General features: G+C 52.7%; 1 protein-coding gene across 9 annotated transcripts in view; it reads right to left on the bottom strand.

Moving 5' to 3' along the window:
* The window catches only part of NOS1AP (nitric oxide synthase 1 adaptor protein), a 59,893-nt gene extending 47,703 nt beyond the window's left edge, over window positions 1-12,190 (bottom strand). For 8 of the 9 annotated variants that reach the window (XM_064147194.1, XM_064147191.1, XM_064147192.1 and 5 more), the window contains exons 1-2: window positions 11,994-12,190; window positions 462-533 (exon numbers count right to left, since the gene is read on the bottom strand). In XM_064147194.1, coding sequence (XP_064003264.1) covers window positions 462-533; window positions 11,994-12,098 — 177 coding nt within the window. In that variant the 5' untranslated portion in view covers window positions 12,099-12,190. Of the gene's footprint in view, window positions 1-461; window positions 534-2,351; window positions 2,437-11,993 lie in introns of those variants that run through there. The other variant, XM_064147195.1, reaches the window with a different exon arrangement.
* Window positions 12,191-22,820: the final 10,630 nt, after the last annotated feature.

The raw sequence follows: 22,820 nt of genomic DNA on the forward strand, positions 1-22,820 counted from the left end.
GGGGGGTTGGACTGGATGATCTTTGGATGTCCCTTCCAGCCCCTGACATTCTGTGTTTCCATGAAACCTTCAAACCACAGATAGGCTATGGTTTCCATCTGGTGCCAGCAGCTCCATGTCCTGCACCCACCTCCTGTCCCATCTGCAACTTGGCAGTGTGTGTTCCTGTGCGGGACGCAGCACTGTGAGCACAGAGATGGCTCTGCTACCACTCAGGCTGTAGCTATCCCCAGCCACAGCACATGGGATGGCAGGTTACATGGGGCACAGCCAGTGCTGGGGATGCTCCAGACATGCAGACACCACACCTGGCTCATATGGAGATCTCAGCAGGGAGTGGGGTGGTTATGAGTAACCTGGAGGATAGGACTCACGCAAGAGAAGGCTGGAGGAGGAGATGGAGGAGCGGTGCCCTCACCGGCGCAATGCAGAAGAGGAAGGAGCATCCTCAGCACACTCACCCTGATCCGCCGCATGGCCGTCACGATCTCCACCCGGCTGTTCGGCCGCGGCACATCCAGGCTCCCGATGTACTGGAGGGAAAGCAAGAGCAGATGGGTCAAGTTTCCACAGTGCTGGAAAGCTCATGGTCCCACTGTGGCCCCTATGACATTCCAGGAGAGAACCCAGAGCCCCTTTTGACAGATGACATTTTGTCTACAGTACCCAAAGCCTCATACATCTCCCATCATAGAATCATAGAATCAACCAGGTTGGAAGAGACCTCCAAGATCATCCAGTCCAACCTAGCACCCAGCCCTAGCCACTCAACTAGACCATGGCACTAAGTGCCTCATCCAGGCTTTTCTTGAAGACCCCCAGGGACGGTGCCTCCACCACCTCCCTGGGCAGCCCATTCCAATGGGAAATCACTCTCTCTGTGAAGAACTTCTTCCTAATATCCAGCCTATACCTACCCTGGCACAACTTGAGACTGTGTCCCCTTGTTCTATTGCTGTTTGCCTGGCAGAAGAGGCCACCCCCCACCTGGCTACAATGCCCCTTCAGGTAGTTGTAGACAGTAATAAGATCACCCCTGAGCCTCCTCTTCTCCAGGCTAAACAGGCCCAGCTCCCTCAACCTCTCCTCATAGGATTTGTGCTCCAGGCCCCTCACCAGCTTTGTTGCCCTTCTCTGGACATGTTCCAGCACCTCAACATCGCTCTTGAATTGAGGGGCCCAGAACTGGACACAGTACTCAAGGTGTGGCCTGACCAGTGCTGAGTACAGGGCAAGAATAACCTCCCTTGTCCTACTGGCCACACTGTTCCTGATGCAGGCCAGGATGCCATTGGCTCTCTTGGCCACCTGGGCACACTGCTGGCTCATCTTCAGCTTACTATCTATCAGTACCCCCAGGTCCCTTTCCTCCTGGCTGCTCTCCAGCCACTCAGTCCCCAGCCTGTAGCACTGCTTGGGGTTGTTGTGGCCAAAGTGCAGAACCCTGCACTTGGCCTTGTTAAATCTCATCCCATTGGCCTCTGCCCACCCATCCAGCCTGTCCAGGTCCCTCTGCAGGGCTCTCCTACCATGAAGCTGTTGCCTCACCACATTTCAAGGATTCATCAGCCCTTGTTCTAAAAATAAAGTAACTTAAGTTATCAGGCCAGCAAGCCTCATTCATTGTTGCCATGTCCAAAGTACGCAGGTACAGCCAATATCCCCTCAGCTGCACTGAGTCATCTATTATAGACCTGGATATTGGAATATTCCTAAAATAGCTGGGGCAATCTGTCCCATGCTGGGCCCATGGCTGCTTAATGACAGCCCTGCCAAACCCTTGGCTGTTTTTGCAGCAACGCTGAGCCTCCAGGCCAAGCCTGAAGAATAAAGGAGCCACTTTGCTATTCAAAGGGGAGGAAAGGCAGCGGCACTGCGACCCAGCATGGAGAGATGCTGAACAAAAACCTTTTTAAAAATAAAAGGGAAGAGGGCAGATTCAGAGGAAAGATCAGAAAACAGACAAGCAATGAAGAGTCAAAGCTGAGTGTTAAAGCCGTGTAGCTAGAAGAAAAGCTATTTACTAGCCCCCTGTGCTCCCACGCTTCAGCTCAACCCCAGCGCTGACGTAACCCTCAGCAGCACATCACGGGTACCAACCCCGGCAGGGCTACGTGTTCCCGGGAACACAGCCATCACCTTTGCTGACACCACGAAAACCCAGGTCACTGGTTTCAAGTGGCAGCACTAATTTGGGTGCTTAAATGGCTGAGCAAGTGCTGGGGGTGACTGTAGAAGCAGAGGCTGCAGAGAGGAGTTACGTCTCCCTCAGCACGGCTGCAGGACTCCTAGCTCCCCTCTGCTGGGACACTGCTGTCTCTTCTTTTGAGGGCAGAGCTGTGTGTCCCCACCTGGGCTTTGTGTGTGCATCCTGGAAAGCCTTTCTTGCTAATCCCCTGAGCTCAGGCCCCAAGCTCAAGGAGCTCCTCACTCAGCGTGGCCATCCCCAGCTGCGTGGCTGCAGGCAGAGGCAGGCGTCCAGCAACCGGCACCGGGCAGTCAGTGCTGAGAGCAGAGGCAAAGAAAGGGGATGTAAAAATAAACAGCAAACAGCTGGCACATTCATCACGTGTGAGCAGACTGCCACGGTCCAGGGCAGCTTTATGTAACCAGGAATTAAAGCCCACAATGCACGCTGCTGGAAAAGGCAGCCCAGACCCACACCCTGAATGAAAGCCTGACTGCGAAAGTGCAGATCTTGGTAAGTTTCCAGTCACATCCCTAAACAGAGCCTGTCTGCTCCCTCAAATGTTCAGGTCATATTCACAGAGGAGGCTCTGGCATCAATCGATTCCCTTTTCTTATACTAAGTCTGGAAGCTATCAATAAAAAGCAGGAGACAAGGAGGAGAGCTGCAGCAGCCAGAGCCCTGGGTACAGAGTCACCATGCAGCAAGTAAGGAGGAAACCTTTCCCCAAGTTCCCCTGCCAGGTAAACATTTGGCTGCACAGCAATTCTCCCTCCGAGCATCTCCATGCCACTTTACTGCTAATGACTGCCCAGCACTGCCTCCCAACCACCTGCAAGGGAGCCTTCTTAGCTTACACGAGAGAGACAACCCTTTCCAGCCAGAGGATGCCTACCAGCTATCCCAAACAGCACAAGGTCACCACTGCTGGAGGGGTCATCGCTTTCCTTTGCCCAGGTAAGCTCAGAGCACAGCCACGTGCAAGCACAGGGCAAGCAGTGGCAGCTATCAGCTGGGCAAGAAGTGGCTCCATCCACTGCTGGCTCCCACAGCCACCTGAGTTCAAGCTTGGCCTCCTGGATGATGACCACAACCTTGCCCAGCAGGAACTCTGTCATGCATGTAAATGTATTTGTGGGCCCAGCAGGGCTGGGCTTTCCCATAAGCAAGTGATAGAAGATAAACCAGACTCCATTGGGCAGCACCTCCTTACATGGCCCTCCCGGAAAACTGCAGCCAGGAATGTCTTGATCTATGCCCCTTTATTCAGCTATTCCCCTCCAGTCCATGTTCACATGTACCCAATCCAAGGAGTTGGGGTCACAAACGGTGCAAGATTCGCTTTTGCTCCCAAACCCAGGCTCCATGATTTCCTGCTGCATCCCACACCTCATGGGAGCATGCCCCACCAGAGCCCGCAGCACCTCCAGCCCCGGTGTGGGCTCACTTCACACAGTTCCTGTGTTCACAGCTTCGAAAACCCCCACCTCTCCCCCGCTCTGGAGGCAGGTATTTCTTTTGCATGTTTCATCAAACTCAACAGATGGACAAAGTCTCCTTAGATTATTTTTGCCTTTAGGGCAGAAACAGTACGCGGGAACTGCACTGCAGAGGGGTAACCCTTCACAGTGCGGCAAGCATCTCCCCAGAAATGTGGGCTTAGAGGGTGGTCTTTTGGCTAAACTGCTGCTTCCCAGGCAAGGAGTTTTTCCACCTCAACATGAGGAGGAACTTCTTTACTGTTAACGGTCACAGAGCACTGGAACAGGCTGCCCAGAGAGGTTGTGGAGTCTCCTTCTCTAGAGACTCTCAAGACCTGTCTGGATGTGTTCCTGTGCGACCCAAGCTAGATTCTATGGTCCTGCTCTTGGACTATGGAGTTCCCTTCCAACCCCTAATATCCTGTGATCCTGTGAGCATGGGTGGGCTGAAAAACCATCCATATTTATCAGTGATTGCAGGTACAAACACACTGAGGGCCTCTCCTGCTCTGCTCTCCTCTCCTCCAGCCTTCCAACTTACAGCACAGACTTCCATTTTGGGAAGAGATGAGGGAAAAAGCAGGTGAGGATCAGCAAAGCTGATGGAGCCTTTGGGGTGCAAGGCTAACCCTTTGCCCCATCCCAACACTGAGACTCAGCTCCCCACTCCCAAGGCAGAAGCCCCAGGGGGCCCTGAGCTCCCAGACCACAGACATGGGATTCTGTGCCCCAAACAAAGTGCCAGGCATGGCAGTGGCCCCGTTCCCTGCTTGGGACTGAGGTTCTGCCTCCCAGAGCTCGGGCTGGCACCTGTGCCATCAAGTTCACCCCATGGGAAAAGGAATCAGTGAGGCTGAGCCTGGGGAGGAGAAAGGATGGTAGTCAAGACAAAAGGAAAGAAAATAAAGCTGTGTGAACTAGAGCTGACAAAGACAACAAACTCATGAAAGAATCCAGCCTCCCCAAGCCCCCGGGAACTGAGGAGGAGGAAACCGTATGTACATATATGCAGGACACAGCTTTGCCAAATAATTGCCTCCATATCCATTTCCCCAGCTTCCAGGGGATGAGAGGCTGAGGTGAAGCCCCTACCTTGCACCCAAAAGCGATGAAGAATTAGAGGGTCATCACTCTCTGTGCTCTGGAGACAGAGGGCTGGGTGAGGGCAGTTCCAGGCAGCCCCCTCCTCCCTGGCCCAATTAGGAGGAGAAAGGCCACCCGGCTCTGTGCACCAGTGAATGGGCAGCCAAGGGGGTCCCTCCTGTAAGGAGGCACTCTGGCAGCCCCACAAAGGCAGCCCTCACTTTGCAAACAGCCAGAGCTGCTCATGCCTCTATCATCCAGCAGCACAAAGCAGCTATTCTGTAGGGTGCTTTTGGTCCCCCAAGAACCCTGCTGCTCCCTATCCCCGTGTGTGGGACCCAGTATTCCATTCATCCCTCCCTGGCCCTGGGCAGGGCAGCTGCTCTCCCTGCCATGCCACCGACTTGGAGACTATTATCCCCTGGGCTTCTCAGCATCTGAAGAGAGCTTGCTTGCTGTACCCTTCCCATTCAGATGGGCTCCTCCGGGCTTCTCAGCATCTGAAGAGAGCTTGCTTGCTGTACCCTTTCCATTCAGATGGGCTCCCCTGTCTGTCACTGTTGTAAGAAGCCTTCAGACAGCCCACACGATGCACCCTCCCACCATGACTTACAGAAGTCCTATCCAGCTTAGGAAAAAACAGTCCTCCGTAGGTCACAGTCCAAAACACCCCCAAGAAAACAAAGGAGAGCATTTTGCCAAAGCCTTACTTGAATAAGTCACCCAGTTTCTTGTTTTCCTTGGAGACTGTTTAATTTTGCTCCTGTTCTGTTCTGCCAGAAATTAATGCTCTCGAGAAGATGCATTTTCTGTGACAGCAGGTGGCAGGTATGTTCCCACGAACCCAAAGGCCAGTCGCACCCGACAGGGGGATTTGTTCCAAAGGCTGCTGTTGGGGTCCCTTTTGCGTAGTGGGCAGTGAAAGCCTCCCCAGAGAGGAGATGCCGCCTTCCCGAGGGAGGCACGCCGCTGCTCTGCCAGCCTAACACCGCGTCCAAAGGTCAAGGCTGAATCATACCCAGTTTACAGGGGAGCCCACGCTGGCTGGCTGCCACCTTTCCAGCTTCAAAAGCTGCCCTGAGTCAGCCAGCTTGCCAAGGGTGAGAAACCACTGCTTCTGCAGAGGCGCTGCAGGCAGGCAGGCAGTGCAGGCAGGGGAAACAAGCTGGCAGCAGCCCCAGACTGGGGCACCCCTGGGACCAGGAGAGCCTCATCTGAGAAGGGGATCCTGTAGCCGAGCTGAGGACTGGTTACTGGAGATACTGGCATTCAAGTAGGAGGCACTGGATATGGGATGTCAGAGTCCCATGATTTCAGAAGAGTCCAGGGCAGCCTGAGGCTGCACAGGGTACTCAGACGTTGCCCCCATGACACAGTGCTGTGCCATAAAGCAAGGGCCAAAGTGTTCAGGCACCAGTTCCCAGTTAGACACCCCAAATTTCCCCAGTGCCAGGGAAACACCCAGCCCATCTGCAGTCTGGCTGATAAGGGCTTCTCAGGCTGCCGCCCTCAGGGAAAACAAGTCCTGGGACTTTGGCTGTCCTGATGCTTCTGCTCTCCAGTTGTCCATGCATGGGTTGAGCTGACACAGTCTCAGCTCTGCCCTGCACCCCAGGAACACGCAGCCTCGCTGGGCAAAAAGTGGGGAAGTTTACTCAGCCACTAGTGGTGTGGGCTCAGTGGGCAAACGGTACGGAAAAGTCAGGGTGCCAGCTGACTTCAACAGAAAAAGGCACTGGCTTTCCAGTCTGAGCCCGGCAGGAGTGGGCAGGGGCTTCTCTGTCGAGCTACAGGGCTCCAGCCCTGCTCAACCCTCTCCTAATAGGGCTTTACACCCTGAAGACTCAGGGGTGCACCCAGTCCAGGGAGGCAGGCAGTTTAACACAGCACATCAGACTCTTCCAGAGCTAAGAAACCAGCCAGTGAGCAACAAAACAGGGACACCTCAGGTTAGGCAGCACTGGCCAAACTGATGCCCCAAGGACATTAGCCCTCACTTGCCTGCTGCTCCTAAGACCTAAGCAAGGGTTTGAGCACCAGCAACACACATCTCTGAGGATCCCAAGACAAAACCCTGGCACGCCCCAGAGCCATGTTCACAGCACCCACCTTCCTCTCTGACCAGCCACAACATAGCTCACTTGATAAGGAGAGGTATCTTTGAGGTAGGATTCAGCCCTACAGCAGAGGCATCAGGGCACAGAGTGAGCAGGTACAGCAGGAAAGGTGAAGTTTTTCCATGCCAGCGAAGCAGGGCTGCCTGTCCACTCGCCCCCGTTTCCGTACCCCACCCAGCCTGGCCGCCCACAGGTGCCCCCGTGCAGGGGCTGAGCTTCCTGCCTTTACGAGCCAGCTCCCGGCGTTCCTGCACAGGATGCACAAGAGCAGAATACTTCAGCAGGCAGAAGGCAGTGCTGGAAGCTTCCCATCCCTGTCACATCTTCCTAGGGACCTTCTGGCATCTTCTGAGCCTACGCAGTGCCCGGCTGGGACCCACAGTCTGGGCACACACAGCTATGCCAAATCCCGGCAGAGATATTTTCTGCTGAGAGCTTCACTAAGCAGCCTGTGAACTGACTTAACAAGTACGGCAGAAATATGCCACTGTTTCAGGCAGGAACTTTTGTGGCACTCGGGAAGGTTATTTATAGCCTTGAGCAAGCAATCCTGGGCTAAATCATACTGCAGCTTTGCTCGGGGCTGAGCAGCCCTGACAGTGCACACCATACTCCAGAGCTGCCAGTACAAACAGCCCCCAAATAAAGCTTCTGATTCTCTCCCGGCCAGCTAAAGAGGTGCAGAGCTACCCGCAGCCTGTCTCTGACTTCACAGCCCTGTGGCGAAGCGAACCTCACTAAGAAGGGAGCCTGAAGCAGAGGATGGGAACTGAAGACCCAGATCAGTGCTGCTTGCAACTCAACTCACTTCAAATGCTTTTATGTATGATTCCTACGTACAGAAAAATATACAAAGGAGCAGAAACACACAAGCTCAGCATTCACCTGAGGCTATCATTCTTTCCTTGGTAAACAATTTATCTGTGCAACAGCCTGCAGGCACTGCCAGGGCTTGCATCCTTGGGAAGACAGTGGGCAGGTGAGCTGGAGGGGGGAGGGGGGGGGTCATAGGAAGGGACATACTGCATCAGACTAAAGTCTCTTTCATGCCCCATCTCCAAACATAGACGGCAGCAGATGCTTGGTTCAACTTCAGTTTCCCACGCACGGAAGCAGAGAAAAGTACTGACAAACAAGAGAGAAAATGCCTGGTTGCCAAGATCCTTGAAGTTAGAAAAAAAAGAAACCACCACCCAAAGCACCCAAAAATAATACATCACCTGCTGCCCAGAAGAATAGCAACCCTCCCAAATCTGCATCCCTGCATTTATTTGCAAACAGCCCTGTTATCAGGCACACCAAGACCCAGCACACTTTGTTCCAGCCCATGGCAGTTCCAAGGTCCTTGCACCCATCTGGCCCTCCACTGGGAGCCATGTACATTAGGGTACTGTGAAAGAAGCCTCAGGACTGAAGTTGCTTCCAAATAATAGCTATTTGCTAAGTGGGACCTTGCTCTGGACCACATCTCCAGGGCAAGAGGAATTTCTTGCCAATTTTGAAGAGGGCCAGCTCAGCAAGCTCCTAGTAGTGGACAGGAATCATAGAATCAACCAGATTGAAGCAACCTCCAAGATCATCCAGTCCAACCTAGCACCCAGCCCTATCCAGTCAACCAGACCATGGCACCGAGTGCCTCATCCAGTCTTTTCTTGAAGACCTCCAGGGATGGTGCCTCCAAGGAAACAGCAGTAGTTTCTCTGTACAGAGGCAGAAGCACCCAGCCCCCCTGCACTTAGACAGGGGGTCTGGCACTCCAATGACAGGCTCTACCACCTTCTTTAATGCCTTCTATGTGCAGATCTTTCTGGAGGCATTGGAGCAGCCTAAGTCAGGATTTCTGGACGCACAGAATGGTTGGTGTTGTGCAAGCTAGCCCTTGGGTTTTGTCCTGCAACGCCAAGGCTTTGGGAAGATAAGGACTAATCACATGTCCCGCTCTTCCTCATCCTGACTGGAAAAACTGTGCTGGGTAGAGAGGACAGGAGGTGCCTTTGCTCTCTCTGTAGCCATTTAGTTAACCAGAAAAATCTCTGCCAAGTGGGAATTTCTGTACCCCACCCTGCACCATGCTGCAGCTCCTAGTGCTCCAAGCAAAGACTTCAGCTACCCCAAGAGACCATGCTTTTTGATTTTTATCCCATGATTCAGACCATGAGACTCAGAAAAAAAATAAATGCCCTGCATACCCTCAGACCCAGCTCCTTCAATTCCCAGCAGGCTGACTGAGGCACAGAGGGGTTTGGTGCCAAGAGAGATGCTCAATGAAAACATCCATAAGTGTGAAATGCATTACTATCCCTAAAAATTTCCAGCTACTGGATTTATCTCCAGAAAATGGATTAACATAATCCCTTGAGGACACTGCTCAGACTTGGTGTCCCTGTGCCAGAGCATATGGCTGCCAGTGCTTTCGGTGGGATGAATAACAGAGTCCCCCAGTGGTGTGGAGCGTCAGCACCCCTTGCTTCGGAGTGAGATTCATTGCTCTGCACTTGAAAAAGGCCTAAATCACAGAAGGTTAGTGGCTGGAAGTGACCTCAAAACATCATCCAGTCCAACCCCCCTGCCAGAGCAGGATCATCTGGTGATCACGCTGGAATGCATCCAGGCAGGTCTTGAATATCTCTGGAGAAAGACTCCACAACCTCCCTGGGCAGCCTGTTGCAATGTTCTGTCATCCTCACAGTGAAAAAAAAAAAATCTTCCTCATGTTTCCATGGAACTTCCTATGCCTCACCTTCCACCCACTGCCCTTTGTCTTGTCATCAGGCATCGCCCAGCAGAGCCTGGCTCCATCCTCCTGGCATTCACCCTTTACATATTTATAAACATTAATGAGGTCACCTCTCAGTCCCCTCCAAACTAAAAAGAAACTCAGCTCCCTCAGTCTCTCCTCACTGTCCTGCAGCCACTCACCACTGGAAGCCAGGACTTCTTGGGAGAAAGGCAAAGGGGACAACAACGTGGATGTGAGCAAAAACTGATGAACCAAGACATGCACTACATCCACTCTGTGTGCCATTTACAGACAGCAGCAGGCAGCCTAGGTGCAAGTGTGAAAATAAAACTAAGCATTAAAACAATCAATCAGCACATACCAACTCAGACCTGCATCACTCCCCTGCAGTGAGCCCCAAGCAGGCTTGTCAGGAATCCCAGGCTGCTGGAGCAGAGAGCGCTGATCCAGCTGCTGAGGGCTGCAACACCAGGATCCCCGCTGCCCACGCTATCAGCAATCCCAGGAGGCTTTTAGGAGACAGGCATGCATGTGCTGGACCCAGAGATGAGCATTTTTCTTCTTTAATCTTCCCCCAGAGTTCCACCCTAAATCAGAGCCCCTCATTTTTGAGACTCGCACTGGGTGCTGAAACAAGACCCATGCGGGTTTAAGTGCTCAAGATTCCCGTGGATAAAAGGAACTAAAGGAGTGTAAGCATTTAATTAATCTTCAGCAATCTAATAAAGGGCTAGAGTAATTGCCTAAGCCATCTGCATTTTGCATCTGGCATTAGGGGGCTGCTGGAAAAGCCCACAAATTCGGAAGCTGGGTTTTGTACGGATTGTGCCTGGCAATAGCACATGCCACAGGATACCAAATAAGAGAAAGAGGAGCTAACAAAGACTAACGTGCACCATTCCATTCATGCAGCATGTGAAAAAGATGAGCCACAAGCAACTGAAGGACAACTATCCCACTCCTCACCCCTCAAGCCGAGCCACCTAAAGCTGGCATGGAAGAGGCACATGGAATTTAGAAGCGCAGGTGCTTTTCAGCCTCCCCACAGGTAAGGGGTGAGCAGGTGCTGGCAGCAGAACAGCAGTTGGCTCAAATAATCAGGGAGCGCAGGGCTGCAAAGCTGAATTAGAACAGTCTTTCCCAAGAAACAGTTGTAAAGCAGGTTTAAGTTTGCTCTGTAAACAACTACTCTGCTGTTTCGTTCTCTGCAGCATGGTGCCTATCACTTGGGCAGGCAATAGGCTCTGCAGAGGAGCCATTCCAGCCCTGAGAAGAAGGGGAAATAATACCTGAAGCCCCTCCAGAAGCTGCAGCTTTGCCACCAGAGCATTTTATGTCATTAGATGCCAAATCTGTGGGGGATTTTTTGCCCTCACCAGCACATGTGCTCTGAGGACAAGGATGTGTGACAGATGCCTGTCTCCATGCTACTCACAACTGCTTTACACCAGGTTGTTTTCCAAGTCAGCCTCACTTAGGTGTCCCATCACCGTGATAACCACGATCCCCGAGGCACAGCAAAGGGGGAAGGATTTTGTTTCCCCTTTCCCAATTATCTCATGGCCAGCTACTGGCAGTCAGTGCTACCTGTGTAAGGCTGGGCAACACGGACCAACAGCTAGGCTTTTCTCAGCCCGCTGTTGAAATCACCAGCACTCAGCCTCCGGGAAGCCACAGCCTGAGTGGAGTGAGATACTAAGAGATCCCAACAGAAAAAAAAACCCAAACAAAAAAACCCCAAAGAGCACTTCCTGCCAAATTCACCAGCAAGAACGATTCTATATATGTAAGGAGAAACAGCAAGCTTTTATTTGGGGCTGGCAGCCCTCACCCTCCTGCACTCCACCACAAAGGGCACGCAGCTTCTCCGTCTGCTCACACGATGCATTTATCCCATTAGAGGAGCACCTGGGAACAAGGCATCCCGCAGCCACCAACTGCCGGTTCTCCATCACACCGGCACTCCCAAATCACCACAACGCTGGAAAACGCAGAACAAATTCCGAGCCCTCTGCTCTTTCCCAGCAAGATGCATGCAGTCTCGGGCTCTCCCGGGCCAGCGTTCCCAAGCAACACCATGCAGACCCAAAGAGGGATGCCGGGACAGGGAGGGATATTCGAGTGAAGCAGCAGAATGACCCCGCCATCCGCATGGACCCTGGTCCATCTGACCACCTACATCCTTACGGGATGGGTAGGAAGCCTCACTCAACTCTTTGCAGCTGAGTTTGGGGGAAGAGCAGGCAACGCCAAGGGGAAGGGCTGCCGGGGAAAGCGGATAAAAGCTAGGGCTGAGCGAAAAGAGAGATGCAAAATAAGGGGGTCGGGGGCGCAAGCGCTGGGCGGCGAACCTGCGGACTCCCCATTCCCCGCCCGATGCCCACCTTGGCCTCGAAGCAGATGCCGTGCTGGAAGGCGTCCTCGTTGTGCAGGGGGATGCGGAGGTCGTGCCGGTCGTCCACCAGGTTGTACTTGGACTTAGCGGGCATGGCGGCCCCGAGGCTGCCGGGCTGCCCCTGCAGCGCGCCGGGCACCGCCGCCGCCGAACCTCCGCCCCTAGCACCGACCGGCCCCGGGGCGGGGACGCGCCGCCGCGCAGCGCCGAGGAAGGGCGGGGAGGGGACAGGAGTGGGGCGTCTACGGGCGCTGTTCTGCGCGCCCCCTCCTCTTCCTTCGGGGAGGGGCAGGGAAGCGTTAAAAATGAGGGGAAGGCACCGCTGACACCTAGTGCGCGGTGCTGGGTCTGCAGCGCGGCCCCGCCGGAGTTGGGGGAATAGAGTGGGGAACAGAGAGCCCCGCGAGTGGTTACGGGGGTGGGAGCCCAGCGGAGCCCCGGGAGTGCGAACGCCAGGCTGTCTCCCCGGGCACGCTGCACCGCAAGCCCTGGGCTAGAGAGCCCCGGTAGCCAGATCCCTGCTTCTGGGCTGCCACAAATACTCCTGTCAGCGCCATCCAAATCTTTCATCTAAACACGGGACATGAAGGGCATCAAACAAGTTGGAACACAAAAAATCTCCATCTTCTGCTTCATGAAAGTCCAGTCCGTGTGAGCAGATCAGGCCATTCCGTGCCCCACAGCACTCTGAGGCTGTGAACGTGCTCCCCCACCCACTGAAAGCACCCCAGAGCTGCTTTCCAGAGGTGCAGAGCCACTCACACAGCTCTCCCTGCATGTCTAGGCTGTTCTGCCCCTCACCCCCACAGTATGGTGCAGCCTCAGGTAAAGCTCCCTTCCCGCAGATGCTGTGTAACTACTGTAAAGCTCATCTCACTGGAGCACGGCTGGAGAGCTTACGCTGGCCTTTACACATGTCAGGGGCACCACCTTTCTGAGGGCAGACATGTCCCACTGCCTCAACAGCAGACCCACAATTCCAAAGCCATTGCCTTGCTCTGCTTACATGTCCTGCATGGTGGAGCACGTTTCCCTCGTGTGCCTCATGCTTCTGAATGACTGACACAAACAGTGGTGCTGGCTGCTGACCCTTCTCTGAGCACGACAGATTCAGGGACGTTGTTTTGTTTTGTTTTGTTTTTTTGGACTGAGTCAATGTGGTGAAACTTCCTTTGAGCTTACAGCGCAGCTCAGAGACAGCCACAATGTTTCGTATGCTTCTGAAAAACTATTGCTTCCCCTCAAAGTGGAGAGGGCTTTGCACCATCCTCAGAGGCTCAGGATAACAGACAACTGCATGATAAGCTCAGAAATCCCTGCTTTCAGTCATGCCCATCAGAGGTGTATGGGAAAGGCCATGGTGCTGCCAGCTTCCCCACACCAGGCTCTGGGTGGCATCACACAGAGCTGACAACTGTCACTTGGACAAGTATCACAGTATCACAGTATCGTCAGGGTTGGAAGAGACCTCATAGATCATCAAGTCCAACCCTTTACCACAGAGCTCAAGGCTAGACCATGGCACCAAGTGCCACGTCCCGTCCTGCCTTGAACTGCCTCAGGGATGGCGACTCCACCACCTCCCCGGGCAGCCCATTCCAGTGTCCAATGACTCTCTCAGTGAAGAACTTTCTCCTCACCTCCAGCCTAAATCTCCCCTGGCGCAGCCTGAGGCTGTGTCCTCTTGTTCTGGTGCTGGCCACCTGAGAGAAGAGAGCAACCTCCTCCTGGCCACAACCACCCCTCAGGTAGTTGTAGAGAGCAATAAGGTCACCCCTGAGCCTCCTCTTCTCCAGGCTAAACAATCCCAGCTCCCTCAGCCTCTCGTCAAGGGATGGTTTCCCACTGAAGGCAAGATGCCAGCAAGCCCCAGGCTCTTGAAAACCTCTACTTCTTGTTTTGAAAGGGGACAAGGGACTGGTGCTGTGCGTTGCAGCTGCAGCAGCTTGTGCACTGCGCTGGCAGAGATCCCTGGGCAAAAAAAGGTGCAGAGAACTAACACCCACTTGAGCTTGCTTCAGTCCAGAACAGGCTGATGGTGGAACAGGCTTGAGCATGGACCTGCTCTGTGATGTTTGATGCTCTGGGTTCTTGCTGAAGGTCTCTTTACCTCTAATAAAGCTGTATAGGGCAGGACTGAAATCCTGTTTGCTGGCAATGATACAGCCACTAGACAAGTCCTCTGGAGGCCTCTAGTTCAACTGCTGCTCCAAGCAAAGCCAGTTTTGACGTAAGAGGAGGTAGCTGAGGGCTGCCTAGGCAAGATGCAAGTACCCCAGGGACAGAGATCCCACAGCTTCCCTGGAGCCCTGTTCCAGTGCTAGATTTGATTGAAGGCACTCAGTCTTGCCAACGGCTGTCTCTCCACAGTTAGCAAACCCCTATGGATTCAGTGAGGAACTCAGCTGCCATGTGGGAGGGCTTGTGAGCATCTCTTCAGTGAATAGTGTCCCCAGGGAGGTTTCCCCCACAGGCACAGACATGGGTGTTTGATGGGAAGCCCTCAGAGCCTTGTGACCAAGCCAGCCTTTTGGAGGCAGTCCCAGTAGGTTTGCCTGGCAGCACTGGGGCTGCTCACAGCCCCTGGTGGGTGGTGGATGTCCTGGGCAGTCCATAGCCTGCTTCTCTGTCCTCTGCCATGGTCATGTTGACTATCAACACTGACTGCTGCAGTGCCTAGAGCCAATCTGGAGACTACTCTTCAAATACTGGGGCTGAGCCAAATGGCAAGCCTCACTCTGCAGTTGCTTCTGGGCTCTCAGCCTGTGGGCCTCTCACAGCAGCAGCTCAGTATTGCTGCTGCATGGGAACAGAATCACAGAATATTAGGGGCTGGAAGTGACCTCCAAAGATCATCCAGTCCAACTCCCCTGCCAGAGCAGGATCATCTATACCAGGTCACACTGGAATGCATCCAGGCAAGTCTTAAATATCTCCAGAGAGGAGACTTGGCAGCCTGTTGCAGTGTTCTGTCACCCTCACAGTGGAGATTTTTTTTTTCCCTCTTGTTTCCATGAAACTTCCTATGCCTCACCTTCCACCCATCACCCCTTGTCCTGTCGTTGGGCAGCACCCAGCAGAGCCTGGCTCCATCCTCTTGGCACTCACTCTTTATGTATTTATAAACATTAATGAGATCACCCCTTAGCCCACTCCTCTCCAAACTAAAGAGCCAGCAGTTGGGAGGGGGGGAGGAGGCACCAACCTGCCACCTGCCTGTCTCCTCAAGTGCAATTTGGGTGGTACGCTCAGCATCAGGTGCTGCCCCAGACAGCATCACACAGGCTTTGCAGACAGTTGAGGGTACCTGTGGCATTTCACAAGATCCCCCTTTCCTGTTATGCTACAAGCATTAGCTGTGTCTCTTTTCTGTGATCAGTGACCAACTCTCCCTGCCCTTACATCATACCTGCCAAACCACCACATCCTCCTGGGAAAGCCTTTCCGGCTTCGGATCCCAGGGCATCAAACCTGTCCCTTCACCACCACAATCAGAAGATACAGAGAGAGGATTAAACTCTCACACTCGTGTTTGTCTTGACTCTGTTTCCTCCCTTGCACAATCGGCGATTAGAAGCTCTGGAGGCACCCACTGAAGTTGTGAAACCGGTTTGCTTGTTTTTCCAGCCCCGTGCTGGGATGCGGTGGCACAACGACCTGGGACAAAGGTCCCATGTGCCATCCGAGCAGGAGGGGACCCCACCAAAACCAGAGATGCCTGCTGACACGAACGTGACCCGTGATGTGCGACGTCGAGCGAGCCACAGGGCCGTGCTGAGGCACCGGTCCCGGCAGAAGCGAGTTTCGGACGCCGCGGAGGCGGCAGGGGGAGCAGCTGCGTCCCGGCGTCTCTCCCGGCGCAGGCTGGAACTGCTCGCTGCCGGCAGCCGGTTGTGGATTTATGAACCCGGGCTGCCATCTCCTGGGCAAGGTCGTGAAATGCAGCACAGAAAGCCCAGATCAGAGCTGAGGGGCGATTACCTTCTCCAGCTCTCCTTACTACACCTGCCTTCCACTGCAGCCCAGGACTTTCGAAGGCTTCTCCCCCTGCTTCTGCCCCAGCACCGCCAGGAAACTCACACCCACCTGCAAATCACAAGCTTCTTTTGTGTTTCGCTTGTTTTTTCGATCCTGTGAAGCTGAGAAGATGTTCTTGCAGTGCTTGTGTGAAAGCCAGCCAAAAACCCATGGTAGTGTATCCCTGCTGCTGCCAGGACCAGCAGAACAGCCCCTGCAGCTCCACTACAGCCTCCAGCAGTGGCTGCTGGGGTCCGTGGGGCACAGTGGGGACAGCTGACTGTCACCCCCAGCTAGCAGCAGGCTTGTATGATGCTCTGCACTGCACAATGCATCCCAAAGCAAAGGAACCCCCTGAAAGAATTGGTCAGGAATGTTTCACGCATCAGGAATGGTGTGGTCAGCAGGAGCAGGGAGGTCATTCTGCCCCTCTACTCTGCACTGGTTAGACCACACCTTGAGTACTGTGTTCAGTTCTGGGCCCCCAGTTTAGGAGGGATGTTGAGATGCTTGAGTGTGTCCAGAGAAGGGCGACGAGGCTGGTGAGAGGCCTTGAGCACAGCCCTACAAGGAGAGGCTGAGGGAGCTGGGATTGTTTGGCCTGGAGAAGAGGAGGCTCAGGGCAGACCTTATTGCTGTCTACAACTACCTGAGGGGTGGTTGTGGCCAGGAGGAGGTTGCTCTCTTCTCTCGGGTGGCCAGCACCAGAACAAGAGGACACAGCCTCAAGCTACACTAGGGGACATTTAGGCTGGAGGTGAGGAGAAAGTTCTTCACTGAGAGAGTCATTGGACACTGGAATGGGCTGCCCGGGGAGGTGGTGGAGTCGCCGTCCCTGGAGCTGTTCAAGGCAGAATTGGATGTGGCACTTGGTGCCATGGTCTAGCCTTGAGCTCTGTGGTAAAGGGTTGGACTTGATGATCTGTGAGGTCTCTTCCAACCTTGGTGATACTGTGATACTGTGAACGTTTATCTGTAGTGGTTTCCAAAACACCACAGAGCTCTGGGAGGTCTCAGGAGTAAAGAACAGCTGATATTATGCAAACGTCTTATAAGGGCAGTCTGGCCTTAAAATGTCAATGTGTCTGGTGTCACCCTTAGAAAAAGCCCCTGTGAAAACACTGTAGTATTTACAGCAGAAAGGTGTATTTGTTACTGTGACATCACCACCCATGACAGAAATCACCTGCAATCCTTTCTGGGAGACTTGGGGAAACATTTGCAGAGTGCTTTGCACCTCAAACAGCATTTGTGCCAGCGTGGCAAAGATGCATCTTTCCCTGAGACTTGTGCCACCCTGCTGTGGAAGGAAGGGAACAACAAGCACCCATCACAGTTCCAGGGATGTGCTATCCCACTTCTCTTGCTGCTAGGGCTCTGAAAGCAAGTCATTAAACACACCCACAGCCATCATTGCATGTGTTGTTGCTTCCACAGCCGTGGTGCAGCACAGTGGTTTGGGGGAAAACACACTGCATGCTGTTTGTACTTGGGAGGCACACCCTCAGCTCCAGGGGGCAATAAGAAAAGGACTTTTGACCAGGTGTGCAAGTACATTTTAATTGTCCTGGGTCTGAGTGGGAATGAGAGAAGTCACCCAGCACAGCTATGAGAGAAAATGAGCAGATGGCAGAATTTACAGCTCTGAGCAATAAATTTCGAAGCAAATTGGTCCTTAGGCAGGTATTCAAATAGGAAAGGTAGGAGCCAGCTCATATCTGGGTGTTCCAGATTGCTTTAATGTCCTTCCATGAAATGCTATAGCAGCAAATTCTTTAAGGGTCATGGCCCTGCGTTCAAGAGTACACTAGAGCACACACCCATGCAACATCCGAGCACCACCAAATCCCCTGGCAGGCCTGGGCAGGGAGTCACCTTGTGCAGCCTGTCACCTGCACCGTCCCAGGCGGGAGAAGTGCTAAGAGAGGTGTGCAGGTCAGCACAGCAAGCAGATGCCTTTTCTGCCTAACAAAAGATGGTGATTAACATCTAAATAACAAGGGCTGAGAAGGGATTGAAGAACTTCAGAAAGGGGAGGAAGGCAAGTCTGCTAGAATTAAGGTCAGGAACTTGCTGGCATTTGCTGACATTTTATTCCAATGAGCTGGCAGAGCTCATTCTCATCAGGCACACATGTATTTATTTAACTTAGATATGGGACAAATTGAAAGCTGGTTTTAAAAACACAGGCCCATCTTTGGTGTCTGCTGGGGTGGGGATAGACAGCTAATGGAACCATCTGAAAATCCAGATTCTGTCTTCGTAGACAGAATCTGTAGTGGTTCCTTGCACTGCTACTTCCTTTCAGTTTCCAATTCCCACGGGTTTTTGGAAGGTCCCCACAAACACCAAGTCTAGAAACACTTTTGGTTTAGAAAGACAAACACATGGTGCTTCTGAAATAAATAGAAACATAGAATCATAGAATCAACCAGGTAGGAAGAGACCTCCAAGATCATCCAGTCCAACCTAGCACCCAGCCCTATCCAGTCAACTAGACCATGGCACTAAATGCCCCATCCAGTCTTTTCTTGAACACCTCCAGGGACAGCGACTCCACCACCTCCCTGGGCTTCCCATTCCAATGCCAATCACTCTCTCTGGCAACAACTTCCTCCTAACATCCAGCCTAGACCTCCCCTGGCACAACTTGAGAATGTGTCCCCTTGTTCTGTTGCTGTTTGCCTGCAGAAGAGACCAACCCTCACCTGGCTACAAACTCCCTTCAGGTAGTTGTAGACAGCAGTGAGGTCTGCCCTGAGTGTCCTCTTCTTCAGGCTAAACACCCCCAGCTCCCTCAGCCTCTCTTCATAGGGTTTGTGTTCCAGGCCTCTTCCCAGCTTTGTCACCCTTCTCTGGACACATTCCAGCACCTCAACATCTCTCTTGAATTGAGGAGCCCAGAACTGGACACAGGACTCAAGGTGTGGCCTGACCAGTGCTGAGTACAGGGGCAGAATAACCTCCCTTGTCCTACTGGCCACACTGTTCCTGATCCAGGCCAGGATGCCATTGGCTCTCTTGGCCATCTGGGCACACTGCTGGCTCATCTTCAGCTACTGTCTGTCAGTACTCCAAGGTCCCTTTCAGCCTGGCTGCTCTCCAGCCACTCTGTCCCCAGCCTGTATTGCTGCTTGGGGTTGTTGTGGCCAAAGTGTAGAAACCTGCACTTGGCCTTGTTAAATCTCATCCCATTGGTCTCTGCCCACCCATCCAGCCTGTCTAAGTCCCTCTGCAGGGCTCTCCTACCTTCCAACAGACCAACACCTGCTCCTAGCTTGGTGTCATAGTGTACGCTCCCTGGAGTGGAGCAGGTGCTGGGTGAAATTAACATTCCTTCCTGCCTGCCTCTGCCAGCCTCAGCCAGCATCACCACAGTCTTCGAGCACGCCATGAGAGCTTGAAAGTTCTGGGTCACCCAGAATCCCACTGCCCTAGCAGGGAGCTGGTGGCAGTGGGGTCTCACCCCTCGAAGCGTCTCACAGAGCTCCAGATGTGGGCACTATCCCAGACCAGGAGTACTTCCACAGCAGGCTGGAGCAATGCCCTCATTCTCAGAACACTTCAGAGGCACCCAGAAGCCATCCCATACAACACTCATCTTGTCCTAATCTCTCTGGCCTGTTAATGATAAGCTTGCCTCAATAGTATTTGAAGAAACATTACAGAAGACAGCATAATTCTTAACCACCCTCAGCGTGACCAGTTGTAACACTTGTCAGTAAACATCAATAAATGTACTTCACAGCTGCTCATTATAAAAATCAGCACTTACATCCTCAGTGTGCAGCGTTTCCCATCCCTGCAGCTCTGCCCCAGCACTCAGAACCTGTAATCTACAGATCTAAACACAGCTGGGAAACACCTGCTGCAAGCTGCAAAGGGCTACACATGGGGCACAGCATCCTCCATTGCCACCCACTCAAGAGACCCTGCCACTCAGCCCAGCCCACTGCAAGTTGAGGCACTTCAACCAGTTCTTAAATCACCACTTCTCCAGATGCTCCCAGTGAGGGAAATGAGCTGCCCCACACTGCTGCCACACTATGGAGGAGAAAACAAATGATGCAAAAGTGGAAGAAGCCAACAAACAGGCTTGTTCCCAGGCAGCTGGCAGGTTCCCCCCCTGTCTGTGTGAATCTTAGGCTGCCCACAGCAGGGACGGGATGGGAATTGCTGAGGACGGATGCCCCAGAGTAGGAAGGCAAGGACCTGAAGGGAGAGCGCCCTGTGCTGGCAGTCTCACAGTGGGGTGGCAGGGAGGGCTGCTGCAGCAAGCAGCTGCTGCAGGTATGCAGCAATGCATGGTGCTGACTCTGTGAGGCCTTGGTCTGAGATCCAGTCACAGGTTATTGTGCTGTTCCCACAGCAGAATCTGGCAGAAGGAAAAGTCTTGAGGTGCTTTTGTTTGGATGCAATGAGATTTACACTGCAAGACCTCCCCTCTCTGCAGGTAGAGTCCAGGGCACCTAGGACTCCAGCCTAGCCTTGCCCCTATGCTCCCAATCCAGAGCACACAATTTGAGCAACAGCTTTAATTTTGCATTGGAGACAGGAAGGAATCTGAAAGAATATGGCTCTCCTCAGCTTTTGTATCAAGGAGCAAGGAGGAAGAGCATCTTCTTCATTTGTGTGACAAGCAAGTAGCCATATTCAAATGATATGTTAATTGCCACATTTAGCTGTCAGGCTTCTTGTAGCAATCCCTCACTTGTGGCTGATAAATAGATACAATACTTGGCATTCTTCATTTGGGAACACAGCTTGTGATCTCCATACATGTTATTGCTCAACTCCTGAGTGCAAGGCACCAAAGGCAGGAGAAGCTGTTAGCCTGGGTGCTCTCCCTTGTGAGTCACTGCTGTTAACTGGAGCTGCCTTTGATATGCTTGTAATTTTCCAAGGCTTATTTGTATAACCAGACACATGCCCCCTTCCTTTAATTGCCTTGTAGACTTCCAGAATGATTAGTTCTGACACCAACCTGCTTTTATCTCAGGAGTGTGGCAAGGCAAGGGGTAAGACGCCCCTGTCCAGCTCTCCAGGCTGGAGTACTGCTAAACGCAAGTGATTGGTCCTCACCCTCGATAAACACAAGAGCAAGGGGGCATTAAATTCTTGCGAGTGCCCAAACCACGGCTGTGCCCATGCTGTAGCTTGTAGTGTGTGCTGGTGGCCTCAGCATTTCCAGAAACACTCCCCATGCCCAGCCCTGCTGGGGAAAAGCCCATCCTCCCTCAGTGCCAGCACCCTTGAGGACACCTGCTGGTTCCTGCCCTCATTGGAAAACCCTCCCCAACTCTACTCTTCCCCCACAGCCATCTCCCCCTAGCCCATCAGCAGTGCCAAGGCAGTATTTCACTCTCACTCCCACTTATTTTACATGCTAACACCATAACTCTGATATATGCTCCTAAGGGACCGCTCAAATGTGGGCAATGAACATTTCTGTGTTTGCTGCTCAGCTTTCTTGCCTGCTGATGTATTCATCTGGAAAAAAAATATATCAGCCCCCAAGCCCCAGTGACTGCAAACGCTGGGGGAGAATTAAAGCAGCACAGTTAGTAGCATTGGCTGCACAGGGTTTGCCTGGGCTGTGAGTGAGTGTCTGGGATTTCCCAGGACCAGGCGTGAGGGAAGGTGCCTGCATCCCCCAAGCACCTGGGATCTGCTTCTCTGCAGGAGCCTTTGGTGCAGGGAGAAGCGCAGAGAGGTCAGTGGGAAGGGTAATGTGCCAGCAGGGTTGCCCAGCAGGAAGAAGGCTCCTGAGCATGTCCTTCTCTTTATCTCTACTTCAAGGGGAAGATTACTTTGCAAACATGCTGTAAGTGGAAAGGTGCCCCAAAAGGAAAGAAAGTAAGATGGATAAGAGGGTGGGTGCAAGTGCCCAGTGGGAGGGCAGCAGCTATGCACTGGACTCTTTGGGTCCTCCCTCAGTTTTCCCTTTCTGTTCGTTTTGGGGTCTGTGCACACATCATCTGGGCCCTGGTGTAGCTGGCTCAGCCTCCTCCCAGGGGGTAAAATTAAAGACAAGTTTATTTCCAAACAATTGCAGAAGCATAGTTTGAGAACCTGTAATTCAAACAGAAATCCTCCTTCTACTAACAGTGATGGATGACTTTTTCTCACCACTTTGAGAGCCCTCAGATCCTGCATGGCAGATGCCTTCCTGATTTATGGCTTGCCTCTTCATGCAATGGGAAACAAATAGCCTGATTCTAATTACCACAGCCTTGTTAGGATAGTTTCCTATATTGCTTCCATCTTGTTGCTGGGGCTCCCCACTCCACCTCTGCGCAGCTGACTTGGGTTTTATGGGTAACCTTGGCACAGATTCAAGTAATATCTGTTGCATTCATTTCTCTGGCAAATAAGTTCATGTGTACCATAGACAGATGACATGCTGGAAATCCTACTTTTTTCCTGAGTGGATCAAGATGTGGAGGTGGGGATGATGTGGAGGGAGGAGGAAAGTCAGTGCTGGTGGTACTAGCCTGTTTCCAATGGTTGCTACCAGAAAAGGGGGAAGGATGGATGGGTAGGGCCATGCAAGGGGCTAAAAATAAATGTTCTTCTTGCTAAAGAGAATCTTGCTGGTTCAAGTCTTTCCTATTCTTTTCTGTACCAGAGTGCCTAATTCTCCTTGGGAGCTTATTCACTGAGCAGATGTTGCTTTTCTTTGTGTGATTAGCCTGAAATCAATGGATAATGATCCTGTCCTTTAACAAATATTGGAGCACATGATTCCAGTGCTAGAAGGTGCTTCAGCAGCCTGAACAGATGCTGATATCACTGTCCC

This window comes from Pogoniulus pusillus, chromosome 8 (assembly GCF_015220805.1).
Source record: "Pogoniulus pusillus isolate bPogPus1 chromosome 8, bPogPus1.pri, whole genome shotgun sequence".
In the NCBI taxonomy this organism is placed as follows: Eukaryota; Metazoa; Chordata; class Aves; order Piciformes; family Lybiidae; genus Pogoniulus; species Pogoniulus pusillus.